At 31.0% G+C, this 20,713-nt stretch overlaps 2 protein-coding genes across 8 annotated transcripts in view; one reads left to right on the forward strand and one right to left on the reverse strand.

Annotated features, from left to right (window-relative positions):
* LOC130902367 (uncharacterized) overlaps nucleotides 1-2,238 on the forward strand; it is a 34,389-nt gene extending 32,151 nt beyond the window's left edge. The window contains exons 22-23 of the mRNA XM_057814463.1: nucleotides 14-158; nucleotides 2,058-2,238. Of these exons, the coding sequence (XP_057670446.1) occupies nucleotides 14-158; nucleotides 2,058-2,238 (326 nt within the window). The remainder of the gene's footprint in view (nucleotides 1-13; nucleotides 159-2,057) is intronic.
* A 4,295-nt stretch (nucleotides 2,239-6,533) lies between these two features.
* Nucleotides 6,534-20,713, reverse strand: part of LOC130900810 (TOX high mobility group box family member 4-like) — a 203,795-nt gene continuing 189,615 nt past the window's right edge. For 4 of the 7 annotated variants that reach the window (XM_057811690.1, XM_057811692.1, XM_057811694.1 and 1 more), the window contains 4 exons: nucleotides 15,043-15,178; nucleotides 12,222-12,605; nucleotides 10,854-11,194; nucleotides 6,534-8,422 (listed from right to left, as the gene is read on the reverse strand). In XM_057811690.1, coding sequence (XP_057667673.1) covers nucleotides 8,356-8,422; nucleotides 10,854-11,194; nucleotides 12,222-12,605; nucleotides 15,043-15,178 — 928 coding nt within the window. In that variant the 3' untranslated portion in view covers nucleotides 6,534-8,355. The remainder of the gene's footprint in view (nucleotides 8,423-10,853; nucleotides 11,195-12,221; nucleotides 12,606-15,042; nucleotides 15,179-20,713) is intronic. The other 3 variants (XM_057811691.1, XM_057811693.1, XM_057811697.1) reach the window with 2 other exon arrangements.

Here is a 20,713-nt window from a genome sequence, read left to right on the forward strand (position 1 = left end):
CATTGTTTTATAGGAATTTCTGGTACCGGACATGGAGATGAATTGAAATATATTTTTCCTTCAAAACAAGAAAAATTGGCTTATAAAAATTTCCCGAAAGAAGATCAGTTAGTGAGACAACGCGTGCTCTTATTATTTACAAATTTTGTGAAATACCAGTAAGTCAGTCTAATTAGTAGTGTGTATCTTGATGATTTGGTATGCGTAGATGATTGGGCTTCACAAAAATGTCTTGTCGTGAATCACTATGAAGGCATATTCTCTAAATATTACCTGTTTTCTATAACTTCGTTACTTTTTGTATTTCTACACGACGTATAAAATATCCATCACAGTGTTGTAATTTATCAAAATAAACAATGAAGTATCTATTGTTCCATGCTTATAAAATCATAAATACGCCCCTGTGCTTTAAAAAACGATGCAGAAAAATCCAGATACAAAAGAAGAGTGCGAAGAAGAATTCATTGTCAATTCGGAAAGGTACCAGCTAAGTCTATCGCATGTTTTTCGACTTCAGCATCTATATTTTACTGTTACGTCTTTCCTTCTGAGACCGTTTTGTGATATTCCACATTTTCTACATCAAACTGTACATTTTCTATACGACTCAACCAGCAATAACTATTTTTCCTAGAATCTCCGTAGTAGCCGTTTGCAGTCTCATCATTACACAATATTGAGTGGGTCCCTTTACATTTTAGAACAATGTAGAAGCATTCAAATACGTAGAAAAAATACAAAGTTTTCTAAGAAGCCTTTATAGTCGACTTAAGAAAGTACCAGCTACGTCTATCATCACTTTTTTAAAAGGAGCACCTATATTGTACTGCAGCATCTTTCAACTGTTCACTTCTGGAGGTTTTTCTACACATGTCTCACATGTTTCAGATCAAAATCCTACATATTCTATGCAATTTACGCAGCAATAACTTTTAAGAATTTTTCCTAGAATCTCCATAGTAACCTCTTGAAGTCTCATCATTAAATAATATTGATTGCGTCCCTTTACATTTTAGAACAAGTTAGTAAAATCTAAAAATACGTATGAGGAAAGCAAAATATTTGAAAGGAAATTTATAGTCGACTTGGGAAGGTACCAGCTAAGATGATTAAAGGAGCATCTACATTCTTTTCTTCTGATGCTTTTGTTGCACAATTGCAATTCAACCAGCACTAAATCTAACGAATTTTTATTAGAAACTTATAAAACTTCAAAATAACTCCGTGAAACCTCATCATTGAAACGATAAAAGCGCCCCTTTGCGTTTTAGAAAACTCTAAATACTTAAGAAGAATGCGAAGTTTTAGAAGAAGAATATATAGTCGATTGTAGAAGGTACCAATTATTTCTATCCTACCTAGAAAAAGAAGCACTAGATTGGTATGACAAATGTTTCACACTTTCATCATTATGACTCTACATATTTTCTGCAATTTACTCAGCAATAACTCTTACGAATTATTTTTCTTAGAATGTTATAAACTCCAAAATGATTTCCAGAACTCCCATTATGTATTTGTCCATTTTGACCTTGAAACATTAGATATTTTAGATTTTTCATGGGGAATCTCCCATATTCGTTTTAGTTATTTATTCTAAAGAATCAAAGAGTCTCACATAAACCTTTCCGAGCTGGTTATATCTTTCCAATGCGGTCTGAGGCGGAACTTCGATTTTAGATTTCATTGTCGGTACAATATTGGCGTTTCTAATTTTGTTTTGTTCTTGATTTCTTCAACAGTTCAATCATTTGCTCCAATAGATTCATGTAATATTTAAAAGAGTCTTGTGCAGCTGGGGCATTCTGATTTGCATAATCTTGAAAAGAGCTTTTACTTGATTGCATAATTTGAGATACCCTGTATACATTATCAATAAATTCAAGAAATCGGGGTTGAAAATACCAATCAAATACCATATCAAATTACAGACTCTAGTGAAGTGAATTCATGTGAATAATACATGAAAATTAATATGCAATATGAGATGGTGAAACAAAGTTTCGGAGTACGAGTTCGGAAACTTTCTATATTTAGTATTATATATTTTCTAGGAATCCAACTCCTTATGTTGATAACTTGCTACAAGGTGTAGTTTGGCCGCAAATAAAGGAAAACAGTTTACAGTACTTAAATGTGAATAGTACTATCGAAATTCGACAAAATTTAGATAGATATTTACAACTGAGGAGCATCTATGAAAAATACAGTCGAAAACCGTATTTCATTATTTAATATAGAAACTAATAAACCGAAATAAAACATTTTTTGCATAAATTATCTAATAATTCTTCTATCTACATTAAGTAGTGTACTCAATTTATTTTTATCTAACCAATATATTATAAGCATTTGAATATACCTTCAAATTATGACTAGACTTTTTGTTATTAAAGACTTCCAGACAAAGACCTGTTTAAAAATTTGATCAACAGATATCTATGTCACAACGATACAAAAATTCTATTCGAATTTAATAGCAGTGCATTGCAGTTTCCAAATTCAGATAGCATTGTCTATCTGTATATTTTATTTCAAACAAACATTTGTAATAGTTTTTTCCATTTACTATTAGTCGTTGCCTTATTCAAATTTTGTGTGAATAAAACAGAATCAGGTAAAAAATTGTAATAAACTGAATAATATGCCTTGGCGCACTGTCAAGGTTAGTTGTCACTTTTATCCCCCTATTTTCTACGCCACTGGAGCAAATTCTTTTTTAATTTTGTTTCAAATTATTTTATGAAACTAAAATGAACGGTGTTGTAGAAATTTGCCTCTAAACAAAAATCTGCAAGCACGTAAGTAATTTACAAATTAATTAATTATTCATTTAATTTCGAATAATGATTAAGCGTAAGGAGTTCAAAACAAATAAAGGAATTTTCAACTTGGTCGGGGTGGATCCAATTATTAGCCTCCAAGATCACCTGACTTAAATCCAATCGATTTTTTATACGGGGCTGTATGAAATCCTTAGAATACGAAGCAATTATCGAATCTGAACAAGATCTAATAACTAGAATTCAAGTTGCGGCAGAAATCATTCAATCCCAACCAGATTTATTCTCAAAGGCACGTTGTTTAATGACAAAACGTTGTACTAAGTGCACTGAAGTAAGCGGCCAACAGTTTGAATAACTACTGTAACTTTGTCAATTTTGTTATTGTTGCAATACATTGTTGTCAAGTTTAATTTGTGCTATTATTTTTATTTTCACTGCCAATTTTGTTATTATTGTTTGAAACTGAGATTATGAATAATTTTTATTTTTCTTGAACTACTTATGCTTTATCATTATTCGAAATTGAATGAATAATTAATTAATTTGTAAATTACTTACGGGCTTGCAGACTTTTGTTTAGAGGCAAATTTCTACAACACCGGTCATTTTAGTTTAATAAAAGGTTATATAGTTTATAAAGTTTGTTTATGTCAAAACATTACTTTTTTAAGGATCATATTGGTCACCAAATTTGAAAAAAAATTGAAAGGCGTTCTTGATTTATGGCAAATTTTGAACACCCTATATCTCAGCAACTGGGCACCGTATTGCTTCGTATTTCTATATCAAAATATATCATTTATTAAGATCTCTCTGTGTAAGAGCGTTGTCGGTCGAATATAGAAACACCCTGAATCATGTAGGCCAATTTGAAAAGGATCCCATACAAAATTGAGCATTTAAAAAATGTATAACCAACAAGTTGCTTTTTTGAGAGTGATTCAAGATTTCCCAGTCAGTTCCATGGACTAATATATAAATCTTCCTCATAATTTACCTAATTTATTAGGTAAAACGGCATAAAAACCATTTCAGTATTTTTTGAATTGGTCACATACAGGAAGATTTGTTTAGTAATCACTAACTATTGGTAAAAAGCCAAATTCTCAGGAAAGGAATTAAATAAAAAAAACATAAATGAGTAGAATCTATTTAATTTTAAATATTAATTGATTACATAGTATAGTTTGTGTGCTTGTCAGAATAAAGTATGATATTTACAATGTAATAGTGAAACATAAATTGTACTTAAAAAAAAAACAATTTTTTAAAGCTCATAATAAGAGATAATCAAATATATTTTTTCGATATCTTCCAATACTTTATAAATCTGATTGTCTGGAAACATCCATTGAATCCAAACAGCCGCGTATAAAAAAATAAACATAGAAAAAAACACATAAGAACAATAAAAATAAACAATTTTTTCCTCATAAGTAATTCATATTTATCTAAAATTCATTCTATACAAAATTCTTACAGCCCAAACTGTTCCAAAAAGTAAACCTAAAATCATTCAAGAAACGGCGGAGGTTACACAACGAAGTTAATACTGTTTCAAAATTCAAATTTTTCTCTAAACATTTTACTATTTAATAATCATACAACACTGCAGTGGTTTGTAAAACCATGGAATTAGGATGACAAGATGATTTGAGAAGATTCATTGAACTGATGTGGATGGAAGAAACATGAAAGAAAAGAAATTAGAATTAGACCATACTAAGAAAACACAAAAAGTATACTGGATGACAGAGGAAACGTGAAGGACGACTAATTATTACGAAGAACACAAGATTCATTACGAATAACATTGTAGATAACAAAGAATTTAACATTCCTCTCTGCTGGATCATGTACAATGAGGAATTTCAAACAAACCGTTTTTCTTGTAACCTCCCCATTAAAGAAAATACATTTTCAACCGTATGAAACAGTCCGAGCTTCAATAACACGCTCAACATATTCACAAATGTACATCCTTCACCATGGTATTTAATACTAGGGATGTTCCATGAAGAAAAAAAAACGAATTACCTATATCGATATACATAACAATAAAGTAACAGTTACTAAGTTTATATACATCGACAAAAAGTGTAAATCTGATTGGTCAATGATATAAAAAATAATTGTATGCTATAGATGATTGATGTCGATGAAAAACGGTTCTGAACATAACAATAAGATAGTCATTGATAACAATAATATTAAAATATCTGTTTTCAATTCAATCATTGTTATACTTTAAGCTGGGAAAGAAATGAATACAAGAGAAAAAGAAACTCTCATTCTATTTTTGGAAAAGTAAAAGAGAAGAAAAATAGAAAGTTGCAACCAAATTGCTGCTGCTTATCAAAATGTGAATATTTTTGACTCCTTAAACAACGAGTTCGGTTAAGAGAAGATACAGAAGTAGTTGAGTGCATGATCCGTCAAGTCATTTAACAGATCAAGAAAAATAATAAAACACTCTTAGAAAAAATAAAGAAAAGCAACTGAATTTATATGAAAATGTTTTAAAGATTGAAATAAGATATATTAACAGAAAAAAATAAGGCTGGAAGAGATGAAGACGAAGACCACCAAAAAAGAAATAGAACAAAAAAGGACCTGGGCGCAAAGAAATAATACTAGTATGGAGGAATACGGCAAAAGGAAAGATACAAATTTTAACTCTAAAATATTCCAAATTGTGAGATGAATTTGGATAAGAATATTAAGTAAAAAACTGCAATGGGACAAGAAATCCATTTATTATGTGGATCTTCAGAAGGCATATGACAATGTATCTTTTAGCAAACTGTGGACAACGTTAGAACAAACAAACAACACCATCAGGTTAATGAAATTAGTCCAACTAACATAGGAAGATAGTAAAACAAAAATTAGAACAAACCGGAACTGATATTTTTAGTCTTTTTGTTGTGTTCAGATTCCGTAAAAAATAAAAACTTATCGATTAACGGTACATAATGAAAGAAGAGCATGGGTCGTTATTAATAGCCCCATCTCATTAGACAAAAATATCAATATTTACTATATTTTCGACACAAAATAATAAGATTTGAATAGTCCAGGAAATGAAGCATTTTGGCTCGCAATTTTTCGTCCTGCCTGTATTTAGTTGAAATTTTCACAGAAGGTACGACATTTTCTATATCAATAACAATAAAGATCAGGAGTATTCCTCGATCACTTCTTCAAAAAGTTTTTGAAAATGTACGCAAACGCTTTGAGGAGTGCTGTCAACGTGATGGCCGTCATTTAAACAATATCATGTTTAAAAAGTAAAATTTATTTTCTAATCTCTTAATTCATACTATAATAGTATGTGTAAAGATATATAAAAATAAGTATAATGTATTTTTTATCAACCAAAGTAGTTGGGTCGTTATGAGTCTCCCTGTATTATGAAATTGTACCCTACAGCATAAAACAATTCTTATTTAACTAAGCCAAGCCAAATATTACCCATGTTAAGGTTCAACATGTTATTTTATAATTATTACAATTAAGGATAGTTTTCACCTTTAAAAAACAAAAAGTGTACAACGGCACAGTATAGAAAATGAATTAGAGGGTTGAATGAGCCTAATCCCAAATTTTTATACAAATCGACGCAGGACGAAAAACTTGGAGGTTTTCCCTTTTTTGAGCCTTATTTCCTGGACTATAATTGTTTATTGTAATAACAGAGCCCTAAATATAAGAACTAAAGTATTTGTCTCAATTAATATGTACTTTTGACATATCTAACTACAAATTTTTATTCAAGGAGTACATGCATTTACAGAGCATGAAATAACAATGTTTTTTTTTTTAAATAAGGCAGACAGAAATATTTTACCAGCTCGAGACCTAGTAAGCGTAGTAGCAACATTATATAACTGTATACACAGTATTGGAAATATTTTTATGAAACATAGGAATATCGATTGCTAACTAGATTAATTCCAATTAACCACTGAATTCCCACTTCACTTACCAGAGTGAAGTGAGAATTTGTAAGTGAGGATTTTCCTGTTGCTATTAGTAAATATTTGAAGGATGGAAAAGTGCACCCAGGCGATGCTGGGCCAGGCCCTGTCTAGAGAGAACAAGGGGAAACATGAATTTGGCTATAGAATTAGACGAGAAAACATAAAAAAATTGGTTGAGAATGGATGAAGAAACATTTGAAAAACTAATAAATCTCCCTAGAATTGTAACGAACACGCGATAAAAATAGCAGCAAACCATTGTTGCAAGTTGCATGAATTTCATCTGCGGATGCTTTTGATTAAGCAATATTGCATATTGCATTGCATTGCACGTTGTATTGCATCATGACAAGCGGCCATAATGTAGGTCTCATGCCTTTGCATTATGGCTGCCACCAACTAAAATTCCATAAGCGAAATTTATCAAATTGCTAACCTCAAATTTCATTCAATATTTTGTGCCTAATTTAATAATGAAAATAAATCTAAGTTTTACGAAAGTCAGCTGATTTGTTGAGCCAAAAATAACCAGATTTCTCCTTAGAATTGCTGAACTGTATAATTCATTCAAGATCTCGCCTTTAAAGACAACTTGTAAGAAGTTGCGTGCAATTTTTTCCAAAGTCAAAATATTTAATAGAGTGGAATGGAGGTGAAAAGTAAAATGAACAAGATAAAAGTGGTCAATGAATAACTGTTAATAATGATATCTGCTAATGATAGAAGTAACTAGACTTCTCCCTAGAATTGTAGCTCTTGCACTCAATAAAAATGGCAACAAATCCGAAAACGTTGCAAGTGCGAGATCTTGTATGGAACAATTAGCTTAACCTTCATCTGCGCGTGCTTTTGTGTATGTAAAAAGACCTTAAATATAGGTATATTTGCATCTATATATTTTAGTCAATATTTATTGTTTTAAACATAATTAAATTTAAATAAATCATATTTATAGAATTATATGCAAATTTTTTAACCAGGTGTGGATAAACGATTTAGAAACCTTAGTATCATATTAGAATTCACCTTACGAGGAGAAAATTATTGGGATATAACAACAGTATTTCGATTTTGTGTATAGTATACACATTTAGTTGACGCAAACTTACTAAAGGCAAATAATTTTGAAAAAAATCTAATTTGTAATCTGAATATCATCATCAGAATGTTGTTTTTATCATGAAACGAGAATTTTTAATTACCTCACCTACAATTTATCTAAATAGATACTGCATTCTAATGAGATTAAAAATTTAGATTTTTCAACTCATGTTTGGTAATATTTTTGTCTACCTCATACCGAATATACAACGGATAATGCTAGTATTACAATATTATTTTCTTAGTATTGTATACCTATAGAATGAAATCGTATTGCTTCAATACAACCTCACATACTAAAATGATTATCATTTTATTTACAATTCTTATTTCTATATCCTCTCACTATTACACATTTTTTTACGAAACCTGATTTTATAACTTTTTTCTTGCCTAGCATAGAATAATGTAGATTCTTGTTGGTATTGCTACTTTTTTTTGTTAACTCTTCCTAAGTTTGCAACTGCCCCCTAGAGATGAATTTACTTAACTGCTGAAAAATTCTGTGATTGGTTCTTGTTGGCCGACACCCAGTCTGTGAATACATCTCTGAAAATAAAAAAAATTATTCATCTTTAGAAAATGTGGCAAAAAGGGTACTTGCATGGTTTGACAAAAAAATAGTTTTGGATAGTTTATATACAACTTTTATTATAATTTTTTTTTAATTCTTTGATCAATATTTATAGAGAAAAACATTATTGAAAATTCTAAAATTTTGTAGGCCGCCATATCCTATCATTGCTTATGCTGAGAGCACCTCACAAAATGCGTTGCAAATCGCAATTTCAAGTCCTGATTTGCATCAATTACACATCCACTATCCTAATCTGTTTCTTCCCGTCCCTTGGGAGCCTTTTACTGCTTGAAGATTTTGCCAAATGGAATATTTGTACTTATAAGTGTCTTCTCCAATCAACCTAATAGCTGCATTACACCCTTTGCGGGGAAGGTTATGATTTTTCTTCAACAGTGAACTGAGCTTGTGCTTTTAGATGTGCTGAGGTTAATAAAAGTTCTCAAATTGTATCCTATCATTGCTTAAGTTGATAGCACCGCACAATATGTTGGTATAGCAAAGTTATATAATAAACTTTTTGTTTTAGTCAATTTCAAGTTTTGATTTGCATCAGTTACACATCCACTATACTGATCTGTTTTTTCCCATCTCTTGGGAACCTCTTACTGCTTGAATATTTTTCCATATTGGATATTAGTCCTTTTTGTACTTATGAGAAGGTTTTTCCAATCAACTCAATAGCTGCAGTACACCCTTTGTGAAGAAAATGATGATTCTTGTTCAACAACAAACTGAGCTTGTGCTTTTAGATGTGCAGAGGTTAATAAAAATTCTCTAATTGTATCATACCATTGCTTAAGTTGATAGCACTATACAATATGTTGGTAAAGCAAAGTAGACATAATAAAATTTTTGTTTTAGCGTTGCAAATCACAATTTCAAGTCTTGATTCAGATCAGATACACATCCACTATCCTATTCTGTTTCTTCCCGTCTCTTGGTAACCTTTTACTACTTGATTTTGCCCAATGGAATATTTGAAGAGCCTTCTCCAAGCAATACAATAGCTGCTGAACAATCTTTGCGGTAAAGATTATGATTTCGGTTTCACTTTAGAATTCATTTTAAGTTTTTAAGTTGAAGAAACATCTGAAGTTGAAGCCAAATATGGAATAAAAAAATGTTTAACAATAGATTTAAGATTTTGTTCAATGCAATATTTTAGCACAATTTATTTAAAAGAAAGATCTTAAACGGAAACTCAAAAGTAAAAAATAAATTCAAACATTGAGTCTCAGTTAAGCTAATAGGTAATAGAGTCAAAATTTGATGAAAATAGAGTTGAGGAAAAAATTAGAAATCATAATAGGATTGTAAGTGGCAAGTAACAGTGGAAAATACATAAATGAAGGATTTATACAATTTCTGTGATGTTATATTCATGAGTATATAATCATTTGTTCAAATTCAAATTATAGGAGTCTTTAATCTTAATTAAAATCTAGTAATTTGAACGCCAACACTATTTTTATATTTTAATCAACTTTTAACTTTGTCAATCACCATATTAACCAGGAATGAATTTTTAATTTCATTTTTTTTTTAGTAAATGAACATTGATCAAATCTCCATAATGTCAGAAAACGACGATCTTATAAGCTATCAAGTTATAACCTATTTGATCGTTTCCAAAGTTTTGATAAATTTAAAACTAATAAAAAAATATGAAAAATATATATACTAGTTTGACACTTATTAAATCAAATGTACAATATGTATCAATAAATGATTGTTTTGAGGATTTACTACTTGATCCATGTATTTTCATTAGAATTAAAAAAGTGTGTTGAATTAGTGAAGAAAGTAAAGTGTTGTAGTTGAATAACAAAATTGACTACTATGGGAAAATCCAGACGGGATATTTGGTCTATCACAAAGGACTTTTCACAACATCCAATAATTAAACATTTCTCAAACATTAGAAAAGATGGAATTAAGAGATTTGGTATTAGAATTTTTTCTACTTCAAATTATTGTGGAAGATTATTCTGACAAAGTCATGCATATACCAAAGAAACATTTTCTATATTTGGTCACTGATGGAATGGTGCAACTTTCTTTTTATCCTTGTATTTCCATACTAAATCTACTTTTCCTACGTTTCCAGATTATATCCAATAGTGGTTAGTTCAAAAAAAATTTGATAGATATACGTTTTTTCCTTTTATCACAAAATATGATATATCTAAATGTATTTTAAAAATATATGAAGACGGAGTATCCAGGATTATTTTTCATGTTTCAAGTCAGCCCCAAATTTGTATTCTGGTCAAAATATAGTTGTGAGAAATTTTCCTTTGGTAGCCAATCGTAATCATTTTCTTTTCTTGTCTTTATGAGGTTTCATATTTTTAATACAATCATTCAATATTTTGATTGAAATGAAAATTATCAACTTACCGGCAATGGCTAACCACACATTCATTACTGCAGTACTCATCTTCCCATTCGGGATTTGTGATGGCTGGATTAGGACATCCGTGACGTATACAAGCGTTCTGTGGTCTCATTCCTTGACCTTGTCCGACATTAGGTTGGGCTACCGATGTAGGGATAGTGGGTGCCGGGGCTGAGACGGGTGGGGAACTGGACACCATAGGTGGGGGACTCATATGTTGTTGCATATGAGGAGATGGCTGTTGCATATGGCTGTGAGGTGACACTGAAACGTGTGGTTGTTGTTGCTGTGGGGACATTGGTACATGTTGCTGTTGAGGAACCTGGGTAGAAAATCGAATAAACTACATTAAATTAAAACAATTAGAATCTTCGAAAGTCGAATCAAAATATATATTTTGCAGAATTGAATTTCCAGGGTATAAACATGGTAAAGCGATTCATTTCATATAAATAAGATTGGAGATGTAAAGCTAGTTGAAATCTGATAGGTTCACAGTTCATAGAAGAAAGGCGGTTTCCTTGATGGTTTAATTGATATAACGGTTTCATTATTTAGTAGCTAATTTTTAATAGACGACGTTTTGGACTTTGCTACTATTTTAATCATTTCTTTGTTAAAATATAAAATACAGAATGGGATTTTCTTTTAAGGATGTCTCTCGTTTCACTACATTTACACCCTAACAGAAACTCTGACACAAATAAGCAGAATCACGGTATCACATAAAATATATTTAAGTTTTTAATTCTTGTTACAAATATATGGATCTAAGTAAAACTGTATTGTACTCTTAATCGTATAGAAATATATATAAAAAATTAGTTCTTGTGGTATATGCTCTAATAGACATTGAATTATATTTTAAAAGAAGAAAGTTGAATTAATTGATAATTTTAACTTTGATATGAATTCATTGAACATTTCAACTACAGTCAAGACTGTATATCTTAATTGATAAATTTAAACTGATCAGAAGTCAGAACTAACCAGCACTTGGTCCTTGAATGAAAAACAAAAGATTCTGTTGATATATTCAAGATTCAATCTCATATTGGGATAAAGTAAATTTAAAATCAAGTGTATACTTCAATGAGTAGTTCACATTATCAATAATAAGTCAATAAAAACAGTTTTGATTTTCTGCAATCAAATTTGAAATGTATTTTAAAGATGTTGGACGAAGTATTGAATAAGATCTTACATTTTTGTCTGTGCACTTGAACAAATCTTGAATAATTGTTATTTTATTGTTTTCAATTAAGTAAACATTGATAATTGCAGTACTCGGTATGTGAAATAATTTTCAAATTGAAAATGTGATAACTTGTAATTTCTGCACTGAAAAAAATCACTAATTTGTAACTTACCTGTTGCATATAACTATTGTGTTGCTGTGGTTGCTGCATGTGTTGCATGTTCATGTGATTTGGCACTGGCCCCATGTTAGTCTGCATCATTCCCTGGTGTCCTTGTTGTGGTGACTGAGGCATGCCTCCCATCATCGGTGGTTTCTTCCCGATGGGGGACTGGGCGGGAGGAGTAGCCGAAGGTGGGGCTGACATCGGAGGTGATGGAATGGTACCTTGTGGTTGGTAGGAAGAATACTGAGGGGGTCCGCCGCCTTGGTAATTGGGATAGTTTCCGTACATGCCTTCGTTTTCGCCCGCTCCTTTAGAGACTAAACTCGCCCTGTACGCCGCCAATGCTTTTAGGTATTCTTTTTTGGCCGCTTCAGTTTTCTTTTTGTAAACCTGAAGCAAAATTTTTCCCAAATATTCAAATATTTTGAAATAATTTCTTAGGATTGGAGTTGAGCTATTCAGCTGATATTCCATATAAACTAATGATTTGTTAACAATTGTTTTATCTAAATAAAAAAATTTCTACCACTTCTGATAGTATTGATGACTAGGTTTTTTCCTTTTGCTCATTTGTGATTATAGAACTTAGTCTACCAATTTAGTCGCTATGAAATCAAACTTATCTATTTGTAGAATCAATTTAATTTTTATGAAATATAAATCATACAAAAATTATTATTATTTAATGGAATATGAAAAGAAATATTGTCAATTGTTTCCAGATGTTCATAACAAACAACGACGCTAATTGAAAACATTGTTTCCATTAATTTTAATTATGTTTTATTAGGTTTTGTACATTGACCCCGAACTTGAGAAATATTTCGAAATATTGTTCATTCAAATTAATTATGTTGCATTATTTAAAATATATTTTTCGAATAGAAGACTTATACAATAAACTTCGCCCATTTCTCTTCATTTTTTGCCATAGTTCGTGTTTGGTTCTACGTTATTCTCTTCTTTCCAATATTTCTGTTATCTCTTGTTTCTATATTATTTTTGGTACCATTCTTCCGTTTCATTTGATCCTGTTTCTCAAATAGATCTAACGGGTATCTTATTTGTCATTCCAACCATCTATGTAAACCAATTCAGCTTGTTGTCTTCTATCGTTCCAGCTATTGATTCAATACTCAATTCTACTTTTTGTTTGGTTTGTCAGTAATCAGTTTTCATTGATTTCCATTTATTAATATTAGCAAGTATAATGTCCTGTATACCACCAATCCCATTTTCCCGATGATTTCCTTTTGGTCTATAAATGACCTTGAAAGTTTATGATACAGATTCGAAACAGTAGAGATAATATTTGATTATTTCGACTTGTTCCATTCTTTTTACATCTATCTAACCTCCAGATTTCTCTTCTTTAGTTTTCTTTTTTATATCTAGATGTTTTTATTAAATCCCTTTCGGTAGATGTGCACATCTGCCAAATTGTATTCTACTTCTTACTTTTTCAGATACTCTTTTTGTTACTTCAATATTTTATCATTTATAATTATTATAAACAATAGAGGGCTCGGTACCTCTTCATGTTTTAGTCTTTTTATTATGTAGTTTTGAGATTTCAAGTCGTTCTTTCTGATAAAACACTTGTTGAAAAATAGATTTTTTCGGTTCAGGCTTTGTCAAACTGTTTGTTTCACCCTGTCAAAACCTTTTAGTAGGATTAGGAAAGAATTATAATCTAGTAGATTTTCGTATACTTTTGAAACATTACTTTTAAAAAGTAATGATTATAATTTGTGCAATTCTTCTTATAAAGGGTTCGGCAATGCAACAGGAAGATTTGGGATGGGCTTGCAGCGCGCGGTAAAGTAGTAGGGAAAACAGTCACACGGATCCTAGTAGCTTGCCATTTAGTCTACAATGGAGCGTTGGACGGGTTACGCAATTAATGCTTATTATTAAAATGGAGACAGTTTAGTGCAAACGCATCGGGATTTTAATATACCGCATAAGCACCTGTTCCATCAGACCATGCGAGTAAAATATGGGTAAACAACCTCTAGCAAACTGGATCGACGTCTAGAAAAAGAAGTGGTAGTGCCAGAACGATTCGAACACCTGAAAATATAGAACGTGTTCGACAAGCAGTCCAGTCTTCGATATCACCCGTTTAAAATACAGGTCATTCACTCTCAGATGATGGCCAAATTAACAACTCTCCGGTTTCGTAAACAAACAAAATTTCTGGTACTGGGTGGAAGAGATTTTTCTTCAACAGTAAACTGAGCTTGTGCTTTTAGATGTGCTGAGGTTAATAAAAGTTCTCAAATTGTATCCTATCATTGCTTAAGTTGATAGCACCGCACAAAATGTTGGTATAGCAAAGTTATATAATAAACTTTTTGTTTTAGTCAATTTCAAGTTTTGATTTGCATCAGTTACACATCCACTATACTGATCTGTTTTTTCCCATCTCTTGGGAACCTCTTACTGCTTGAATATTTTTCCATATTGGATATTAGTCCTTTTTGTACTTATGAGAAGGTTTTTCCAATCAACTCAATAGCTGCAGTACACCCTTTGTGAAGAAAATGATGATTCTTGTTCAACAACAAACTGAGCTTGTGCTTTTAGATGTGCAGAGGTTAATAAAAATTCTCAAATTGTATCATACCATTGCAGACACGACTCCATGTCAAATATAATCGAAAGAAACAGTTTTGCCTATTAGTTTCGAGGGGGGAAATTAAAATGACGCAGACTTACTGACCCGTCCTCGATGTTAAAATTTCAGATACTTTCCGTTTCTCTGGTTACTCAATAATTTTTGTTTCAATCAATAATTTTTATGTTAATTTTCTCTAATACTCACATTTTTGTGTTCGGAATCTAAAGCATCCCACATGGACGCCACAATTTTTGAAACTTCTCCAAAACTAGCATTTGGATTTTGTCCTTTGATTGCAGCTTGAGTGTCTCTGAAGAATAACGCGTACGCTGAAACCGGTCTGAAAACGAAATTAAGAATATTCGATAATTAGTGAAATTTCAACATATTTTTGAGATATTAGCGTAAATTATTTTCAATTTTCAATAGAAAAATATGCTCTCAACTCTGTAATTTCTAAAATCGACCAAAAGAGAACTTAAACCATTAACCAATTTTTCCATGAAGTTAAAAGTCTGGGAATACTGAAAACAGTATTGAAAAACATCTTGTCTAAACATTTGATTAATTATTTGCTTTCAAATATGGCTATCAAGGTTAAAGGTTTTAATTATTAATTTACATTTGTTATAATTATGGTATAAACAATATATGAAAAATTTTCTAATACGTAGTTGTTAAAGTCTTCTTGCTTTAAGATAACTACCAATTCTCTGCTTTCTTATTTCTGGTGCCCTATGTCTGATTCAACTCAGAATACCAATAAATCTTTTTGTAATTCTAATTTATTCGCTTTTTGTTTTGTTAGGATATTTGTTCTCCAATTTTATTATGGAAAATCATGATTACCAATATTGCAAAATAAAATAAGAGATATTGAGCTGACAAGATACTATAGGAGATCTGTGAGTTTTTTTTTCGCTCAAATAAGGAATATTTAACACGCGATGTTTGTAATGTTTTTTGCGGTCGTATCCTCCCTGTCTAAATAAAAATGGCTCGTAGAATCAAAGAGTAGTTGAAGGGTGGCAGAGAGCTACATTTTTACCTGTCGTAGGCCATTCGACTGATAATGAGTTCATCAGATTACAGTGAAACATTCTGTTTCTGTTTACAGTACCTCTCGCTATTATAGACAAATCAGTATAGCCGTAACTTCCATTCGCATCGAGTTGTTTTTTGTCTTTGACGTGAAATTAATTGAGAGAATTATGTGGTAGCGAAAATTTATTGCGTGCAAAGCATCGGTTTCTACTTCCAACCCTCCTCCAACCAGGGTTTATCAATGCAAGTAAAGCCTATTGAGAGGACTAGTTCTACGCCTATCAAACAACGAGTTTATCCAAAAGCTATTAAACTGCATCCGCAACAGGTCAAAATTGATTTACAGCCTTACATTTTTTATTTGGCCCTTTTTCTCATTCATATCTTTTCATGTTTTGGAGATATTCTAGGTCGAAAATGACATTCAACATTGTTTAACAATAAATACTTTAAATAGATGCTAAAATCAAATTATGTTGAGAAATACAGACTTGCCTTTTGGAGGGCAATATTCATTAGTGGACCAAAAGCTAATTGAAATTTATTCAACACTTCAAGGACGAATAATTTTACGTAATGGTTTTGTTGAATTGGTCACAAAATTTTTGTCTGGGGATATATCTGATCACTTATTTACGAAAATCATAACCAAATATTAATGGAAAAATCATATTTCGAATTTAGACAGTTTAATTCATTCAAAAGTATTTTTAATTTTATTTTAATGAGACTCTAAAACACAGAATCTCGTCCAAGTTGTGTCTAAAAAGGCTTAATAGACTGAAAACTCATTTTTTAGGTTTTACAATGATATTTCTTGTTCATAGCACCAGTAAAGTAATAAAAAATTGATTTAATATTCAACGAATCTTTCTTGGTAGCTCGGAAGCAAAAATCCGAGGGATATTAAATTCATAAATAGGTAAATAGCTTCTAGAAGAACGTTATACAAAGAAAAGTGAAAAAGTCAACAAGAAAAACAAATGTATTACATGATACGTGAAATTGCAACAATAAATCTGAAGTTTCAACTCACTGTGTTGGAATGTTTGTTTGTTTTATGGTCCACCTTTTGCGTTCTTACTCCCAGACATGTTTTTCATTTAGAAAAATATGCTTCAGAGACGGACTTATTTTATTCGATTATAGTAAATAGCGAAAAGATCTCGAAAAATTGGAAATCGATTTTCTTTTTCATGGTTATACTTTCTAATTGTGATATTACTAAGTGATCATTCTAAACAAGAAAAATAGCAACGTTTTGCCTTATGTGAATATCTTGAGTCAAGCATACACTGCCGGTCAAGTTTTTGCCCACCCCATAATCCATTCAATAAATTTCAAAATAATTAGTCGAGTCAATGAAGCCGTAAAAGAGGCAATCTTCGAAAGTCCTCAATGTTTGTTGTTATTTTTACAAAAGAAAATGTAAATTTCAACAATATTTCATGGATTTGCAACTTCATCTTTTTCAATTTGTGCATACAATGCAAGCGGATGAGCAATACAAACTACTTTTTCTGCAGGCACATGTTGCACCGCTGCCTGGTTTACAAGAGCAAAATAAAATTTTCAGGACTTTCATTGGTGTTGCAGGTGGCGCCATTTTGATTGGTTTTAAATGCAAATGTTGTTTCTGTCAGAAAAATGAATGAAGAGGTATGAAATAACGAATCAATACTTTCAAGACATAGTGCTAAACAAAGACTGCAACCGCAGTTTCAGAAAATGCGATTTTGACGTACTCTCAGGGAAAATCTCCATCAAGCTTATCGTGGGAGCATTCTAGTCTGACGTCAACCCTTTCCATAGAAGAAAACATAACCTATCCAAGTATCCTGATATAATAAGCTTTGAGCATTTTTAAAAGAATAAGAAAAATTAAAGGCATTTCCTGTGTTTGTAGTCGAAATTTAATGAATATAAGGTGTTTTTTAAGTAAATGAGATACACGTTTTACATGAGATAAATTATCGCTATCCTTGATTGATTTATAAGGCGACGCGACGCCAAGACCTTTTTGGTAATTGTTACTTACGTCCTTCAGAACCGTATCAAAATGCTTTATTTAAACTACAGGAGAAAGAAACAGTTATTTACGTTATAAGGCCGGGAAGTTATTTAGTACGGTACGAGATAGATGTTTATGGACGAGGCGACGAAGGAGCCGAGTCAAGAATATCCAATCGAGTACTGTAATAAACTTCACGGACGTGTATCGTAATTTGTTTTTTTTTATACTGTTTTCGGTTTTATATTTCATATTAAAATATGAAATGTCATATTAACAATTTTACTGAAAAATAGCTACTTTGATTATTCTCTTATTATTTAAAAAAAATAAAAATTAGCAGAAGTCACTAAGGTAACATTGTAAACAAAAGACAAAAAAATATTTTACGAAAGAATAGCTGATAATTCAAATAAAATTGTTGAGAAATGTGTGAAAGCATTAGGGCAAATTATTTCAATTAAGTCTTCTAAAAGGTAGGAAAAAGAATATATGCTGATGAAAATGTGATGTTGATTTATTTTTTTTGATGTGGTAAGAACAGTTGTTTTTTAAAAGCATTCTTTTCAAACCTTTTTTCAGTCAAAAACCTCAATATGGTCTAAATACTCGATGGTCAAATCAATGATTATGGTTAATGAGAATGTCAACATTTCCCGTTATTCTAGTCGAAGGTGCTAGCAAAGGAAGAAGTTGAAACATTTATGAGGGACGCCCCAGACAAAGACTATTTACTGGTGAAAGTTATTGCATTAATTGGCATTGTCGGAGATTGTCGAAAGGAAGACACATTTATAATTTAGAAGTAGACGATGTAGAGGATATTGGTTCTCAGTTAGTGTTTCGTATTAATCACACAAAAACACATGTTCGACGGGTTTTTAAACACATTTCACTAAAAGCACTTTTTGTAGGCTATAGACAAGGAAAATGCGTAGGTCAACGAACTGGAATACAGACTGTTGGCGGAGCACCTGAAAAAATTGCTGAAGTCATCATCAATCTTGAGCATCCAGAAAAGTACACCAGAGACTGCTTCAGAAGGACTTCGTCAACGTTGTTGGCCAACTCTGGGGCTGATATGAATGTTTTAAAACGGTATGATGGATGGAAGAGTTCATCAGTGGCTGACAAATATATGGAGGAATCCGTCGAGAACAAAAAGAAAATAGCAAGAATGATACAAGGGGTTGAAACTGTTAACATTAAAAAATTAGAATAAAAGTTTACTTATTGATGTTAATTGATTTTTTATTTTTAATTATTTCAAACGGTATTGGGAGAATTTAAAAGTATTGTAGAGTACAAGGATACAGTAAAGTGCCATTTTTCGGACTCAAATTAGTACTGTAATTCGAATTTACAGTACAGTATGAAAAAAAAGTATTTACATACGTTTACATGAAATTTTATATCTTGTTGTCCAGTAAATGCGATTCATAGAACATTTTATTTCTCTGAGATGTTTACGAATATTGACAATAAACAAGTAAGTGATTCTTATATCAACATTCCTTTAGTTTCATTCGAAAAACAAAAGTTTTTCTACTTATTAATGAGTTAATTTGTGATTATTCAAATTCCAAAAGAATCGAAAACGCTAATATTATATATCGCTGATTTGTCTAAATGCCAACCCTAATTTTCGGGATATATTAAATTTATGTTTTTCCATTGTTAAACCTTCAGGTATACTCTTTTAATATGTTGTTTTGCTGCATCCTCTGTTGGAGGTAATGAGCTGAATTGTAAATTCTTGTCTTTTGTAGCTAATGCTATAAACCGTTTGTATTCATTCAAGTTTTTGATGGTTGTAGCACTATACATGGTGATAATACAATAAATACCTCCATTAAAACATATTTCTTCACTTTACTCTTGAATCATAAAATTTTCAGTTGCTGCACGTCAATCCTGATCATTAATGAAAAATTTTTATATTTGGATATTTTATTAACATAATTTTTTTTGAATAAACTCGTTGCAAAACATTATTTTTGACTGGTTTTAAGAAAAATATTTCTTTATCATCAGGCGCTGAAGCCATCAATATCACTAAAACATAAATGTCCTCTGCTACAACGACCACATCATGGAAGGAACTATCAATAGCTGATTGTAAAATTAAACGACTACAAAAACCTAAATCATGGCATATTTTTATGACTTTTCTGAAACCAAATAATCAATCCAACTTAGAAAGGCGATAAAAAAGCGATGTCTTACAACAGACATGATTGTATGTGCAATTGAAGTTACATTTTATCAAATTCATTTTCAGAATTTTGTTTCTTTGAACCCTTTAGTAGAATTTCACTCAATAATAGTTGTAATGATTAAGGCATTACATCAATTAATTTGTTTTCAGAAAACATTTGATCACCAGCAGGATAATGATCATTAATAAGTAGTTCGTTGTATATTATATTTACATTTTTTTTATACGAGTAGATTCATTCTCAGCATCCAAATGAGACTCCACAAAAGATTCATTTGAAATATCATGATGTTTTTTCTTCAAGCAAAAAAATAGTAAATTGACCTTCATTATTTAACACAACAAGATTACGCACAAAAAACTATTAATAAATTATTACTGACAACAATTGTACTTTCACCAACTATTCTTAAAACCAAAATTAATACACGGATAATTTTTTTGAAAGAAAAACACGCAGAAACTGCATATTATTTAAACAATATAAATAATTATTTTTTTCCCCCGTTGAAAGATTTCTGATTAATATGAAAACACAAAAATTTCAAAAAAAAAAGATCAAAATCGGGGCTGTTTCTGAGGACTTTCAATGAAAAAATTTA

This window comes from Diorhabda carinulata, chromosome X (genome assembly GCF_026250575.1).
Source record: "Diorhabda carinulata isolate Delta chromosome X, icDioCari1.1, whole genome shotgun sequence".
NCBI classification, from domain to species: domain Eukaryota; kingdom Metazoa; phylum Arthropoda; class Insecta; order Coleoptera; family Chrysomelidae; genus Diorhabda; species Diorhabda carinulata.